The sequence below is a fragment of the Lycorma delicatula genome, chromosome 1 (assembly GCF_047948215.1).
Source record: "Lycorma delicatula isolate Av1 chromosome 1, ASM4794821v1, whole genome shotgun sequence".
In the NCBI taxonomy this organism is placed as follows: Eukaryota; Metazoa; Arthropoda; class Insecta; order Hemiptera; family Fulgoridae; genus Lycorma; species Lycorma delicatula.
The window spans coordinates 145981746-145999798 of NC_134455.1; the positions used below are offsets into that span (position 1 = coordinate 145981746).

Here is an 18053-nt window from a genome sequence, read left to right on the forward strand (position 1 = left end):
GTCACAAGGTCTTCTCCTACGGGGATCAGGATGTGTCGGTTTTGAGCTGCTTTCTCTGGATGGTCGACTTTTAAATTTTCATTGATGACTTTTCTCTTTAATTGGAGCCCTCGATCTGGATATTTCCAGTCTGGTTAGAAGCAAGCTCTTGTTACCTCTTATCTTTAAACCTGGTCCTTCCTCCTTTTTTCGACTTTAATCGAAATAGAATGGTTTAAATTTTTATCTGACCTTTGAATAGGTCTGATTTGTCGACGATGAATTTGTTAGCCTTGACTTAGCAGTAGGAAATGAAATCTGAAACATTGGAATGATGAGCTAAATTAGTTATCATAAAGAATTAGCCGGTTCTCTTGTAGCAGTCTACAACAAAAATTAAAGGCTTTAAAATTTTAATGTTAAAAAAAATGGATATAGAAGTTTAAAAAAATCATCTTCTGATGCAGGGTAATCGATTGACGATGAGCGACGGAAGCGGTTGATTTAAAAAAAAATACATATATATTTTATTGAACGCATCGGTGGTAAAACAAATTTATTTGAACTCGTATCGGAAGAATGAGATATCGAATTGAATGCTTTATTAAAAACATCTATTTGTTAGTCATCCTTAATCCCTGTCTGCTTACTGGACGGATCGTTAACATTGTGGCCTTGAATAAAAAAAAACAGTTGTCAAGGTTTAATGTGTTTCTATTATGAGAGAATCATAAAAGTGCAACAATACTGTTTCGTTGTAAATTATAAATAAAACTTTGCAGTGTTGCATAATGTCATCAGTATTTTCTGAAAACGCTTGAAATGGGCGAAGCTTACAAACCGTATCAAAGTAATGTACTTTCAAAAAATGGATCAATTTCAAAAAGTGGATAACCTTTTGAAGCGTTAATAACACAATGGCTTGAGAGGCTAATTTCTTTTATATAACGTAAGTTTAATTAGAACACGAAATCCACTTCACATTAAAAGAAATAAAACTTTTTGTAATTTATCGTATTTGCTTGTTTTTTTTCCACATAGAGTTAAACCGAATAAAACATTATTCATAAGTCAGTGTACCAAAGGTATAAAGTAGTAAGTAAATTGCGGAATACACTGAACTCATTCCATAGCGATTTAAACAGAATTATTATTTTTCTACCACAACCTTTTTTCATCTCATTTCATTAATAACTAAAATACTGAAGCCTGCATGTTTATACGCTGTGTCATTAAAAGAAATGTTTTTATATCGTTAACTTCATTTATATGATTTACCACATTTTTAATTAAGCTTATAGAGTTATTAAAAAAAGTAATAAAGTATATTGAACGCTATCAACTAAATGTTTTAGATATGACAGCTTACAATTATAATGCTTTAGACTGCAGGTATATTTATTTATTTGTTAGAAAATTAATTACTTCCCGGAAAAACAAAATTATTATTGCAACCGACTCATTTGAACAGAATGATTGATTAAAAAAAAAATATTTTGCTATCTTACGGTCAGAGAACAAGTTTGCGGCTTGTTCTCTGACTACAGTTTTTAACTTGTCAGAGAATAAGTTTATTTTCTTTATTTTCTCTTAATTTTCACAAGATGTCTGTGACTGTGCTTTGCAGAAACTTTAAAAGAGGATACATGAAGTTGACATTTTGTTGGATTTTTAAAAAAATATTTCTTTACTTAATTAATAATTTTTTTAAACACGGAAATTTGATTACCTCATCATAGATGTGAGTTCATTTACAGGATGGTGATTTTTTGAACTTAAAATGAAACGGTTAACCGAATCCAATTAAAAATTACAATATATTAATTTAGATTTAAATTTTCAACGTCTTAGAACAGCACTTATAAAAACTGCTTACAACTTATTCTGAACTTGTGTAACATCGAAATAAGACTAACGATCTAGAACGTTTGCTAACTACATACCGATCGTCGGGTTCTATAATGGTGATGATCATTTGTACAAATTATTCAATTTGCTTAACTACCATTAATTCTATATTCTTATGAAAATAATTAATAAATACAAAGCTAAAAACACAGTAATAGTGTGGCACTACTACTGTCAGGAATACTATTACTATTATAATTATTACCAGGAATAAGTCGGATAAAACTCCAACTTCCAATATTCCATTTACCGAAAAGAATCAGTCGCATAATTCTGATTAGTTACTCGGTAGTAGAAATATGTTCTAAAAAGAGGGAGTTCATTTTTACTGCATAATACATGGAAATGGGCGTAAATTTGAAAACTTACAATATGTAACCGAGGTCCTAATAAACTGTATATGCAAGGAATCTTTTGCCCGATACAAAAGACACAATCACAGGTTACTTCCACTAAAAGAAATCACGATATCGGCATGTGGTTATTGATCTGTATTAATTAAATGGCTTGAAAATTCTTATGTAATAGTTATAGTTTGCAACACAGCTAGGTCTGTAGTAAGTATTTAAAAATCGTATCGATTTCGCTTTAAACCTTTAAAAAAAATCACAGTAATTCTAATAAAACGGTATCACCAATTTAAAATGCTTATCTAAAGCCAGAAGCAGCTATGTAAGTCTTGCTCCTTCAATAATTTTCTAGAGAGAAAAAGCGAAACAAATAAAAGCATCGATTTAACTATAAATCAAACATTATTATAACTGAAAGAGAACATCTCCGAAGAAAATCTCAAGGATGATTGCAAAGTGTATTCGAAAACAAAATATTAAGAAACTGATTGTCATACCATACAGGCTCTTACTGTAATTATTACTATGGAGACACGTCTTAAGATTATTTTTTCATAATGATCTCGGTAATAAAATGTGTTATGTCTAATGCGGATACTGTTCTAACTTTTGAAGCTCGTTGTAGGTTTTAAACGAGGCGCTTCAGTTATGCGATTACATATATTCCGATTGTCCGTATCATTTTTATTAAAATATTACTTAGCCCGTAGTATAATACGTACAAAAACAATACCGGCTGTGTTGTGAATAATTTATTCGCAACTCAGTAATTTGCGATGATCAAATATAAAAAAGGATAAAATATCAAAATATCCAAGTAAGCGGTTTTGGGGTTTGTTACTAATTTCTTTCAGTTCCTGCCCCGGAAGCGAGACGATATATAGGTTATATTGAAATATTGTTATTTTCAGTAAAACCAAGAGGTAAAACAGAAAACAAAGAGAAGTGCTGAATTGATAGATCTAGTGTTATTCTTTAATCGATCGGACCTCATATTAAAATAATGCCTTAAATTAGTACTTTATAAGCAGATTTAATAATAATTTTCATGTGCATCCACGAAATTTACATACTCTCAGTAGATTCTCATTCACAATCACATAAACAAAAGAAAGCGCGCGTACACACACACACACACACACACACACATATATATATATATATATAATTTTTTTATTCTCAACTCTAATAAAGAACATATTTCTTACAAAATTGCGTTGTAACTTAGTAACAATGCTTGAAAACTTAAAATAAAATAAAACACATATAGACATAAATAAAATATACACAGCTATATATATATATATATATATATATATATAACTGTTTTAATAACAATGAAAGAAAATTAGGTGGCATGTTTTTGATATATTACAATTTCTAGATTGTAAAAGAATGAAAACTAGATATTCCTGAGGAAATCCTATTTGGAAGTTATCATCTTCTTTATAACTTAATAAATCTGAAAACTGGAATTATTATATAGTTGAATGTTTTACGTTGGGTGTAATTATATTAAAATGTAACTTTTCGAAAGATAGAAAAAGGTAGAAATAATAGTGGAGTAAAAATGATTTATGGTATAGAGTATGATGATTTGGACTTCTGAATATGCATTTAGTTACATGTGTGTGTCTGTGTGAGTGTTATTTATGAACTCTTTGTCTGTGAGTATACACACACACACACACACACACACACACATATATATATATATATATACACAGAAAAAACACACACACAGATATATTCACATACAGAATAAAATAAAGATACATACAGAATAAAATATAAAAAATATACTCGCATAAATCCAAGGCCTAGTGGGATTGGATATCAATGTTACGCAGAAACATTTGGCACTCTTGCCAGAATGCATCTGAGATATGAATGAAGGAATCTGTAATAATACGAGTATTAGAATGACTAGTGTAGATGGGAAGCAGTAATAATGATAGTAGTACATTTTTATTCTAAAGCCTCAATTTCTGTCAAATACTTTATTGTCTCTCTCCCTTACAGTTTTTACTTCTTACTTATTCATTAATTGGTTTTCGGGTTTTCTCCAGAATTGTTTTTATTTAAAGTTACCGCGATATTTTGCACAGAATAGTCGACCTTTATTTTTAGGAGATAAGGAAATAATCCGATTAATACCTAAAACTTGAGTTCTACGAACGATTACAACGATATAGTAAATGGAAAAACGTGTTCGACTTAATTTTTTGATCGTGTTAATGAATGAATACGTTTTATTTTTTATATATATTCAATGTGCAAACACGAGCATAAATTATACGATATTTTTACTAATTGATGGATTAATAATAGCTAGAATAATTTTGAATGCTTATATTTGAATTAGTTGCACTACATTCAACCAAACATCAAGGTTACATCGCGTTCTACTATGTAGTAGTGACCTTGAGATAACATTTTTTCAAAGATCGAACTATGAACGAATTTTTTTTAATTCGATCCGCTATCGGTTTATATTTATTTACTTTTTTGGTTTTATGATATCAGTATGTATATTATACCAATACTAGTCATTTATATTATAATAGTTTAGAATTTTTAAGTTAATATAGAAAATTAAATAAGAACAAATTTTTTACACTGGATGGTATCGTTTCTTTGGACACTGGCATTCATAATTGTTTCTGACAAAAATGTTTAGTAGTTAATTATTCTAACCCACACATACACACACACACACACACACACACACACACACACACACACACACACACACACACACACACACACACACACACACATATATATATATATATATATATATATATATAAAAATGTTTCTTTTCTTGAAATCAATTCAATTATATTCTAATTATTGAGGTGTGTGATTAATTCTAATTGTCACTGATCGTCAAACAATTTATTCACTTGATTGTGGCGGCTGATATAGTTGTTTTCTCTTTCTCACTTATCATCTTTCTCTTTATCATCTATATATTAGGAGTATCCACTTCCATCGACCTTGATTATTCTTTGGGGGACATCGTCATTATTATTTACCTTTGTGTCTTGGGGACCCTGAGGATTAGCAACGATAAGATTAAAAACGACATAAAAAAATCTAATCTACTTGGTTACGCTTGCATTTAACACCTTAATACACTGTATATTTCTATATTCCTTTTACACCGTGCAATATCTTTTTGACCTTCATTTATAAAACATATGTTTCAAACGACAAATTGTGACCACTGATGACAATGTTGTGTCTTTTAAAAATGAGCTGTATTCGATCGTTAATAACATTATTTCTGTTGGGATGATCACATTAGTTTTATCATGACTGAAATTCTTATTTTGTGTAATGTATGCATCGATGATGACTTTATACAAGCTAAATATGTACAGGACTCGTGTGAATGTGATGTTGTAAAATTTGAAATTGAAGCAGAGTTATGAAGGATGCCGAGACTGCCCTGCAGATACAGATGATGAACCACTGAAATTAGATTAACTAATCATGCTTTTACCGAGCTACTTGAGGAGTTAAATGATTTGAGAACACATAGGAAAACTTATTGTAATCAAAGTAGGAAAACTAAATATAATTATCCTAATAAAAATGAAAATTTTTGTTAGAAACTCTTTAAACGACAACCTTAGCCGACTGCTATCTCCTGATGTCATTATATATTGAAAAATAGCTTCATATTTAGCTCTGTTAGTAGTAGAGGCAATGGCTTATTATAAATATGGAAACTGCAATCCAAATTTGTTAAAGCCCAGTATTATTACTACTGTGTTTATTAGATATCACCTTTAACAGCAACTCCTGACAGAGTTTTTTGGCATAGCCAAACTGAAGCATTTGTATGCTCTTAAAAGAGATGAGCTGCTTTGTTTGAGATATTCGGAACTGTTAGGCCTGATGATCTGAAAAAGTTAGTTGTAAAAGATGTACTTGTTTTGACTAAAAATTTTCACAAAAATCAGAAAATGATTGTCATGATTGGGACAAATGGTGTCATAGAACTTTCTACTATTTTGTCTTGCAAATGAGTCCTGGGATATCTTCTTTACACAAATGTTGATTAGTATTCATTGTAATTTATCGCATTGCTATAGTAAGCCTTATCTAAAAGCATCAATGATGATGTTTTATTTAAAATATTCTTCCACTGAGAATTAAGATTTATGGCCAATTTTTTTGAGCTGACTGTGACCAGATTTTACTTCACCAGACACAGACTGCATTTAAAAAAAAGGGGCAGAAATGAAATGTCAGTTCAATTATGGTGATTTGTATATAGTTATCATAGTTAAAATGAATTAATTTCCTTCCCTTTCTTTTTCTAACAAGATAGAATAAAAATTTCTAGGTATGATCCAGTTAATTACCAACTTTTCTCCTTATTTCAGTGTTTTTTTTTAATTCAAATCTAGAAGTAAATTTGAATAAAGTTCTATTTTAAAAGGAATTCATTGTTTTCTTTTAAACAGTATAGTTTCAGACAAGGAAAATCAGTTATCACTGGACTTATAGTTGATTCAATAATGGAGGCTTTAGAAGATAATCACTTTAATACAGCCTTATACAATTATATCAGCAAAGCTTTTTATAGTGTCTGTCATGTTACCTTATTAAATAAATTATATGTATAAATATTTGCAGTCCTAACCTTAGGACTTATTAAATCATACTTATGTATTTCAGATCCATATTGGGACAATTTTTGATTTCATCACGGAAAATGACATTTATATAATTGTGTGATAGTTTTTATCATCATTAAGTATTGTTTATCATGATGAAAATGATCACACCTTTTTATAAGCAGACACTACTGCACTTACAACCAGTGAAAACTGTTCATCTATTCAGATTACATTCAATATAATTAAATAAAGAGAAAGACAGACAATATTGTTTGGTTTGAAATTCTTTGATCAAAAAATTGAGATAATTACTTGACTAGAAGGAACAGTCTAAAATGTAGGGTGGATTTTTTGAATTCTGAAGACCACTGTTTATTAAAAGTGGTATTGACTATTTATCCTTTGTATATTTATACCCAGTGTCCACGTTAAATAGTACTTACTGAAATTAATGTTAAGCAATACTTAATGTTATGCAATAATTAAAAATTAAGGACAGGTATATACTTAAAATATATATGCAATAAAAATTTAGTTCATATTTCTGTTAGTTGTCTGAATAAATAGTCAAAATGAGTCATATGACACTGGCAATACAGTTTTATAATCAACCGAATGCTTCTATCAGTGCCTTTATAAAAATTTAAGATAACCATGTCTCAATGGCTTTTTAAGAAATTCCTTTATTTCATAAGTGGGTGTTTGACAGTACTTAAGATATCTTTTTAGTACCTTTTAACACTCTGATGAATTAATTTTTGTCATTTTAAGATATCTTTTTAGTACCTTTTAACACTCTGATGAATTAATTTTTGTCATTTTAACTATAAATTTATAAATTTTTTGTACATCTCTTATGTATTTATTTGGTAGTACTGTAACGTGATAACTTTTGTTTCATGTTATAATTATGAATAAAGAATATTATTATTATAGAATATTCCTGCAGCAAGGACTGCAAGCCTGTTTAGTGAATATAATATGAAAAGATATTAATGAAAATTTTGTTGAATAGAAGTCACTTTATTATATAATACAAAAATAAATTGTTATGAACTTGATAATGCTGCTGATATTATTCAAGAATAATTTCTTTCTCATTTCATTACTTTTCTAGGTTGGGTTATGCTTAGTAATAAGCATTGCACAATTAACAGCTGGTATGACTATGGGATTTTCAGCTGTAACATTACCTTATATGAACCAACAAGATAGTAATATACATGTCACAAGCGGACAAGCATCATGGATAGGTCTGTTAGAATGTATTTTTATAAATGTAATTTTTTTCTATCATTTCAAAAATATTGAAAATTATAATAAAAAAATACAATAATTATAGTTATGATAAAATTAAATAGGATAACTGAAAATGTTCTTGTTAGTTTTTTAAATGCTAAGACCATGCACTAGTAATTTAATGGAAAAACACGAGGTAATATGTTGGCTAAATTGAAGAATTCAGATTTTAATGAAGATTGACATCTAAACTATGAAAGTAATCAACTTCCACTGACTGCAGTTATTTCCTATTAGAACCTATTTACATCAAATACATTTAGTGGAAAGTTAAAGAAATTACATTTTCTGCTGGAGGGCTTATTCTTATTTATTATTGATTTCATGATGAATCAGAAATTATTTCTGAAAAATTATTAAGATTTTATATGATTTCTTTAAACTATTATTTATCAGTTCATCTTTAAGTTCGTCTTTTAATTATAGTTTCAAATTTTTTATTCGATTTATAAAAATGGATAGTAGCAATTGCAGCATTTGCTGTAATTTGTAAGTTACTTTAATTTTCTCATCTTGGGTGTGTAACATTTTACGCATGTTCTTACCTTAGTTTTCTTCTCTGAAATAAATTTTGATCTTTGTAGACTTTTGTGTGAGGTTACTGAGCACAGAAATCTGATCAAATAGATTATCAATGAAGCAGGTTACAGAAAACAGCATTCAAACTATTTGTAACATCTTTTTGGTGACCATCTTCAATTGTGATTTAATACAAAACTCTATTTACAGTAGCGATGATGCCTGTCTGGTGGTGATAAGGATAGGTCATCAGGTGGTCAACCTAATCATTCAAAAAAATAATGTACTTGATTTGGGTTGTGTTTATTTATTTAATATTTTATTTTTGTCAAAATTGTTCTGTAAATTTCATATGCTCAATACATGCTAAGAATGTGACTCAAATTTTGTGTGTAAAATTTTCATGTTGTTTTTAATCTTTAAATATGTGTGCTATTTTTACAAGATATTTACAAAGTTTGATTCTGTTGATGTGTATTAATTATATTTCAATATTTTTAATACCTGTGGTAATGTGAACCCACTCGGTTCATTGTAATTAGTTAATTATTTGTAACCTAATAATGTAACTTCCATTTTTATATCAAATAAGAAGTAAATTAAAAAAATTAACTTATTTTTAAATTTAATTTAAGTTATAAAGTGTTGGTAAGGTGGATTATATTATTTTTTTATCTATTTATTTAACATATCAGTGGTACCATATTTGAGAAATTAAATTTTTTAATTTATACGTGTATTAATATTAAAATTATATTTTGATATGTTTATAAAACTGATCAAATTATGCTTTCTCTTGATGCTATTTGGCAGTGGTGGACATTTTTTATTAGTTAATACTTTTATTAATACTTGAGTAACTACATAGCATTACACCATAGGTTTTTTTATATTAAAACAAAAATATAAATCAAAACTTAGTCAATCACTCATCAGTTGTCAATTGAACTGCCACTCACTGGTATGGTTGTTCTCCTTATATGAATAAAATTAGTCTAATCAGTATCAAACAAAAGAGAATTCACTGTATATAGAAAATACCTAAAATTGCAACTACTATATGAATTAAAGATGTAAAAGTTAATTTTGGTGGGAGGTCAAACCAACTACTTTTACTAATTAATACAATGCAGATAATATATTCAGAATAATCATTTTTTTAAATATAAGATTTTACATATAAATAACTGATATGGGTTTAAGTGAATGAAATGAAACATTCTAAGTTTAATTAAAAATGTAGATATTAATTTTCTTAATTTTCAAAAATTTGTTAAGTGATTAAAGATTAAACATCCAGTTGAAAATAAAAAGAAGCATTCAAATTGTAGATAAATATTTTGCTAAGAAACATCCTATAAACAGAATAAGTGGTATGTTAATTAAAAATTGTTTTCCATGCCAACTGATTTTTCCTATTACTTGCTAAAGTGCTTTTGTAATGACCATTATTTTGTCACAGAAACATGATTAAATTTTATTTTAATATAAAAAAAATCATGCATTAAACATATTGTTTTGCTTGGATTTCAGCTACCCCGATGGAACGAAGTCGCACTGAAATTTTGGAACATTAATTGAGGTGGAAAGTTAGTGATTTTTTATGGTTTTTGACCAAAACTCTGAGAAATTGAATACATAACTTTTATAATAACCTTTATATGCTTTGAATACATAACCTTTATATGCAATAGTTTTTGAGAAATCTGGGGTGAAAACCAATAAATTAGGATAAAAAAACCTTGTTTTTTATATTTGATGTTCAATAACAAATTAAATGGGTAATTAACACATAAAATAAAACTTGTAGAAGATTTGATCTTTAACAAAATGGTATAAAATAAGTTGATTAAAATAAACAAAAGTTAGAAAAATTTGAATTTTATTTAGAAAAAGTACATTAAACCAAAGCAGATTATACTAACCAGTTTATAATAAATGTTCAAAAATGAGCCTGCCATTTTCAACACATTTCTTGGCATGCTTCTGTACTGCTTTTGTTGCTCTTTTTAGTTCTTCAGGGCTATCCTTAAGTTGCTCAGCAGCATTCATAATGTGGACAATTAATTCCTCACAAGACCGTATTTTTGCTTTGTATACATTTTTCATCCATTCCAGACATCTAAAGGTGCTGTAAAGATCAGGTGATCTTGGTGGCCAGGAATGTGGATTTCCATGACTGATCCATTTCTCAGGTAAATGATGTTTAAGTGAGTGGAAATAACACAAGAGAAGGCGGGGAGGCGTGCCTTTACAGTGATAAAGGAAATGTCTTTCTAATTCAACAAGTGGAATAGACACATCCATTTTTCAGGTTATTCATATCCACAAATTGGTTTAGCTGGATTCAGATAAGGGAAAATAAGTTCATCGGTTAGACGAATCTTGGTCTTCTGAACTGCATTTCCCTTAAAGGAAAACATCTAACTCACATGTAATATGCATACAAAATCATAAGTGATAATTACATCCTCATCAAAAAAGTTAAATTCAGGATTTTTCTTATTACTTTTTTACAAGTATTTATACTTTTATTTTCTGTTATAAAGTAAAAACATTGAACCATGCAACAAGAAATTGAATCAAGAAAAATAGAATAATGAAGCATTGCAAAAGTTACAAAAACATCATGTAGTTATTTTCGTAGCCTAGTTTAATTGGTGGCTGCATATCAGAAAAAAACAAATGAATGACAAGCTGAATAAATTACTGTGAGAAGTATACTTTCTTTTATTTATTTATTAATTTATTTTTGAGAGGGCAGCAGAAATCAGGCAAACAAGCTAACCAACATAGCAAATGAATTTAAGCTGCTTTAATAAAGAAAGTAATTTTATTATTAGACATAAACAAACTGAATAATTTTAGTGATAAGCCAGTATATTAAGATTGACAGCTTGATTATTAAGAACAGATTAGCTACATTAATCTCACAGCTTGTTGAATTAAAAATTTTAAACTAGTTGTAATATCATAAGTATTTTTCCTGTTAATTAGTTGTTATTATTTTCTGTGTTTTAGCTAGTTTGGCGGCTATAACATTACCTGTTGGTTGCTTAGTCAGTGGCCCAATCTTGGATCGATGGGGTCGTAAATCAGCAATATTATTGATTAATTTGCCTGCTTTTGTAGGCTGGTTACTGATAGCTATTCAACCAAATTTGTGGAGAATATATATTGGTCGAGCATTAACTGGTTTTGCTTCAGGCTTGTCTAGTATACCAGCTACAGTATATTTTGCTGAAATCTCAACCAAGTCAATGCGTGGATTCCTTATCAGTGGTACTTCACTGTCTATTAGTACAGGTGTTCTAATTGTCTACATTCTTGGCTACTATTTACAGGTTACTTTGTGCTAATAACAATTATAATATATAAAACTTTCTCAGATGTGCAAAATTAAATTAAACTCTTTATCACTTATTGCCTGGATTAAACCAGGAGTGGAGGAAAATGGAGCATAAAATCATTTTGGTATTAGGAAATAATGTTGTGAAGAGTTTAGATACCAAAAGTATGAAGTTTAGTTTCAAGCTAATATATACAGTAGTAATCATTTGATGAAACTTTGCTAATTTCTCGCAGATATCACCAGTAAGTAAAGTTATATAAAAAAATAAAAAAAAAAAAAAAAAAAACATTAGTTTAATTAATATTTTATTAAACAAAAGAAATAAAATTTTATGTTAATACAAATATACAATTCCTTAATCTTTAAAAATGTTGAAAGTAGAATGAAGATGTGTGGGTTATGTTTTTATAAGTATAGTTACTAATGTTCAAAAATGTTCTCAAAACAGATGTTATATGATAACATTGTTTTCAGATGTCTTCAAAGACTTTTATAGATTTTTCTTACCATTTTGTATTTTGGCTCAGAATCATGCTGGGCAGCTTTCTGCTTGATTTGAAGTGCAGTAACTGCCTTCTAGTTACATACTGTTCCTTGAAATTTAACTTTGTATTTAGTATTTATTCCAATATATTCTACTCTGATCCTTGGTTATCTAGTTTATGTTTGTTGTAATTTTACCATCATTATAAGAGTTTTAACTAGACTCTGTTATGTACTTGCATTAATGCACAATAATTTGATGTTAAATGCTCATGAAATGCTCAGGAATGTTTCCAAGATGCTCTTTTTTCTGATAGTTTTGACTCTATTCATCATGCACTGTCATTTCTATTATCTATTATCTTGATTATATCTACATAAATCCAAAACAAAATTACTCTTTCTTATTTGCCTATGTGTGTAGGCAACTATCCTTCTTTGTTAATACTTCCAGTTATATTGTGCAAAAATTCAATTGCTTCAACTCAGTCATCTGTTATTTCATTGTGGTAGTTAATTTTTTAAATTTCATTCAAATCTGTTCCAATTATAATGCTTTCTTGGTTGTGATCTCTTGCCATCTATTTAAATGTCTATTGATGGCATTGCAGAACTGAAATTATGAGGAAACATAAATATTATCTCCTGTTGTTCCAATGTGGAAAATTATTGATGTGAACAATTAAATGTTAAAGATACTACTATTTTGTCTTTTCTGTTAATATTACTGCATTAGGTTTTCCTGTGTTATAATAAGTCCTATGTTCCTTTATAAAGCTGATAAGTCTCTGTTGGTTATGCAGGGCAGTTGAATAAATATTATCTGAATTTCTAGTCTTATTAAAAATTATACAATGATTTTTACCTCATTTAAGTGATGCTAAGAGGAGTGCTTGATATGGAAAATTTAGTTGAGGATTTATATGCTTGATTACTGTTATGGAAAAAACAGCAGAGAGCATTTCCAAGCTAATGCTTGTGGACAAATGCTTGTTACAAATGTGGTTTGTAACTGAAACGACACTGTGAAAGTTTTTTACTGTTTCCAGAGATGTTATTTGTGTAACAATGGATTCTATCTTTGTATAAACAACCTTCTATTTAGAACCTACTTAGTATGTATTCAAAACATAATTTTTTTTTAGTAAATCCAAAGATTTTTCTGAAAACATTTTTGACTTAAATTTTTATTAATAAATATGAGTTAAAAGACTTACAAACAACTTCTACTTAACATCTTTTTCATGTATATAAATATTACTTTAATGTAAATTTGAATGAAATATGTCTAATTTGGTTGAAATTAAAACAATGTATATCACAATTTGTTAATTTTATTTACATTACATTAGACAATTTATGTTATCACAGGATGATTGGAGAATGGTAGCTACTATCTGTGCTGTATTTCCTGTCACTAGTGCAATACTAATTGCTGTGTTAGTACCTGAGAGTCCACAGTGGTTAATTTCAAAAGCATGCAACAAAGAAGCTTCAACAGCTCTTCAACGGATACGTGGTGTATCAGCTAGTAAAGATATACAACAAGAATTGGATTCAATAATGGATCAAAACAGATTATTAAACCGTAGGAATAAAACAACCTTCAAAGAACTAATACATACATTTACTCTTCCTCAGGTTTACAAACCATTTTTTATTATGAACATATTCTTTTTCTTCCAACAGTTCAGCGGAATTTTTGTTATCATTTTTTATGCAGTAAGTAACAAGATTATTTTTTACAGCTGTAAATTGAGTATATTAATCCTTGTCATTAAAATCATATATTGTACAATATAATCACAGTTTAACATTCACTTATTGTCATACCTCTGTAAACCCAAAGGCTAGATACTTGAAAAGTAGAAAAACATTTTTGTTGTAATGGAGGCTTGACGGATGATGGGATTTTAAAATCTTTCTTCCTGTGAGCTGAGTTGTAAAAATTTTCCCATTATTACCAAATCTCTGAAATAGTCTGAGATTAAAATTTAAGTTCAGTAGGGAAGTTTCTAATGAATATAAAGAAAACAACATTTTCTTAAGGAATCGTGATGTTGTTTTTATCAAAGTTTGTGTCGAAGTTACTGCTTCCTATACATTTAACCTGGACCAGAGATACTTACAACCTAGGACTAGCACATAGCAATGAGGCTTCCAACATTGATGAGAGGAGACTCATGGTACTCTATTGACATAGCTGACTAAGCAGGAGCAACACAAGATCTCAGAAGGGCATGCTCATATTCCCTAACACTTTAATCATTAGGGAACTCAATATTCCCAGTTTGTATCATGCTCTCAACCATTAGAAATGAGATGAAGGTTACTTTTATTATAAGAATATATGTTTTTTAGAAACAAATTAAATAGATTGTAAGAGAGAATAGTTAGAAGAACAAGTATACTGGATAGGGGATACTGATGTTCTTTGGTGGTTGGGTTTCAATTAACCGCCCATGTCAGGAATGGTCGACCTCACACTGTACAAGGTTACACTTCATTTGCATTCATACATATTATTGTCATTCATCCTCTGAATACGTTATGGTGGTTCTGAAGGCTAAACAGAAAAAAAGTAAAAAAAAAAAAAGAAGTACAAAGTTGAGATAAAAGAAAACAGAAAAGAAGTCTGCTAGTTAATTTTGTCAGCTCATCTTGACAAAAAGGAAGAGTTCCTCCAACTACTATTAAGGAATATGTGCATGAAAAATTGAAAAAAATAAAATAAGGGTATCATATTGCTGTGATGCTCTGGATTGCATGCACAAATGAATCTAGACATCCAGACTCCCATCTTAACCTCACTTTGGTTAGGATTTTTTCTGATGTAAATAATAGGGATTACTTACTAGGGTTCTTTTAATAGGGTTCTTTTAACAAGAAAAAACTTTAAATAACTGAGGAAATAATAAAAATTAGAGGTATCAGTTCCTCTTTCATCAAGCCTTCACTGACATTTAATTAATTAATTAATTTCTTCATATCCCAATAACTACAGGCTTATGAACAATTAGTTATCTACTTTTTTTTAATGAGAAAGTATATTTATAACATATGAAAAATGTGAAACCTGTCCAAGATTAATGACTGATGCTTTATGTCAATAGAATGTATAAAAACAAAGGAAAATAAGAAAAAAATTTCAATGTTTAACTAATAAAAAAAACAATGAACATAAATATAAAAAAAGTTATGAAACTTAATTTAGAAGTAGATAATGTTTACTGATACAACCTTTTTATTTTGCAGATAGATGTTGTTCGTAATTCTGGAATATTGGTGGATCCATTTGTAGTATCAATTATGATAGCAATCATAAGATTAGTATTCACACTTTTAGCGGCATGGGGGTCAAAACAATTTGGACGTAGAATTCCAGCAATATTTTCTGGTTGTGGTATGACGATCTCATTGTTGATTTTGACATATCATTTAAACTCTAATACTGAAAATGTACCTGAAACTAGTACATATATTAATAAGACAGTTAATTTAACTGGGATGAATAATTCTCTGGTTGAAACAACTAGTAATGTGTCATCTATATCATGGGTTCCTCTTCTATCAATATTATTTTATGTGCTTTCCAGCACTGTAGGCTTTTTAACTTTGCCATGGGCTATGGTTGGAGAAGTGTTTCCAACTCAAGTACGAGGTGTAAGTAATAATATCATACTACTTGTATGTTTTATTATTTTTGTAGCTTTATTAAAAAAAAGGTATTTTATTTATTAAAAAACGCTGAAAAACAGTTCAGTATGTAATCAAATTAGTACATAGTTTTTGATTGTTTCTAATTAGCAACACTTGCAAGGCAGTTGTTATAATGATAAAAAAGAGATATTAGTAAAGCACTGGTGAAAATGTCTTCTCTTAGCTGAGATGGTGATATTTAAAAACTCTTATAATATTCTTGTTTTAATTAGTAACAATAATTTTAGGGTAGGAATAACATTTCTGATGTATAGTTAGATGGATATGTCAGAATTTTACATGGAAAGATGGGTATTTCAGAATATATTTATCCATGGTTGTAGCTCATCCTTACTAATCCTGATATTTTGACATTTTTCCAGCTGAAGTTGTTCCAGATAGCTTTTTTTTTGTTTAAAGTGACTAGTACTTAAGGGTAAGCGTAAAAAAATGATTTGATAATGTTTGTTTATTTGATATGTTATTGTTATGTATTTTATGGGTTTAAGAATTTAAAAATGTTGAAATAACATTTAAAGATTCTTAACATAACATTTAGAGATTCTTTCTTGTTCATATATATATATATATATATATATATATATATATATATATAACATATATATATATGGTATGGGCTGGGCAGGTAGTCCCTTTACACTACTTTGAAATTATTAGGGTAGATGCAGCTTACACTCTATGGATCTAAAACATCTGTCTGGGTTCTTCTGTATAGTATGTGCCTCCATGTCTGGTTGTTCATCTGCAAAAGCATGTCAGGGGTGATCATTTCAAATGCTGACTGAACATCGTCTTGAACTGCTTGTTGTTGGTATATCTGCGATTTCAGATTTCTTGTTTTACAAAATCTCAGAGTGCATTGTCAGGTGTGGTGAGGTTAGGGCTTCTTGCTAGCCAAGGCAATGGTGCCGGTAACTCTTCTGACTCATGTCCAATCCAGAAATTCGAAAAATTTCATTGAGGCATCTGCGGACATTCAACGTAAAATGCACTGCAGCACTGTCTTGCTGAAACATAATGATGTTAGCGACCTTTTCTTTGCTGTTAATTCTGGAAGTAACAACTCGTTGATCATTCTCTGATAACTGTGTTGATTAATTGTGCCAATGAAAAAATAAGGACCAAGGAGATGTTCAGATGTCACCTCAGCCCAAATTATATATAACATGAGGTGGATGGTGTTCAGTTTCCTCAAAAAAGTGTGGTTTGTTTTTCGCCCAGAAAAAACATCTCGGTTACAAGAGCTTCAATAAATTGCACACTCGTCTGAGAACATGATATTCTTTTTACTGTTTGTTCTTGGAAAGCGTTCAAGCAATAAGTGACATGCATAAACACGTTGATCAAGATCATTGTCATTCAACTCATTAACTGTGGCTGGATGAAAACATTTAACTTTCAGATCTATCTGCATATGATTTCACATTGTTGATCTTGGAATGCTTAACTCTTCAAAATGTTTGCGTGTTGATTTCACTAGTGATCATTGAATCTATGCCTTCATAGCAGCACACGTTTCAGCTCGAGTGCCCAGCCTCCCACTATGTGGCACATCAAGAACACTTCCTGTTGCAAATTCCTTCTTCTCCCATTTCAGTAATGCTTGCCGTGATGGTTACGATTTCCCAAAATTCACAAAGAAGTCAGTCATAATGTTCTCCAATGCTGTACCAGTGTGTGGACATTCATGGACCTGCTTACAAGCTAACAAATGCTCTTCGACATAAAGGCACTCATATCCACCATCTATCCACACTCGACTATGACAAAGGTTGTCCCACCATCAACACACAGGACGATCCCACAGC

General features: G+C 29.6%; 1 protein-coding gene across 4 annotated transcripts in view; it reads left to right on the forward strand.

The window, feature by feature from the left end:
- LOC142323703 (facilitated trehalose transporter Tret1-like) overlaps window positions 1–18053 on the forward strand; it is an 84455-nt gene that overhangs the window by 58507 nt on the left and 7895 nt on the right. For all 4 annotated transcript variants that reach the window (XM_075363823.1, XM_075363851.1, XM_075363833.1 and 1 more), the window contains 4 exons: window positions 7990–8125; window positions 11712–12034; window positions 13897–14247; window positions 15781–16188. In XM_075363823.1, the coding sequence (XP_075219938.1) occupies window positions 7990–8125; window positions 11712–12034; window positions 13897–14247; window positions 15781–16188 (1218 nt within the window). The remainder of the gene's footprint in view (window positions 1–7989; window positions 8126–11711; window positions 12035–13896; window positions 14248–15780; window positions 16189–18053) is intronic.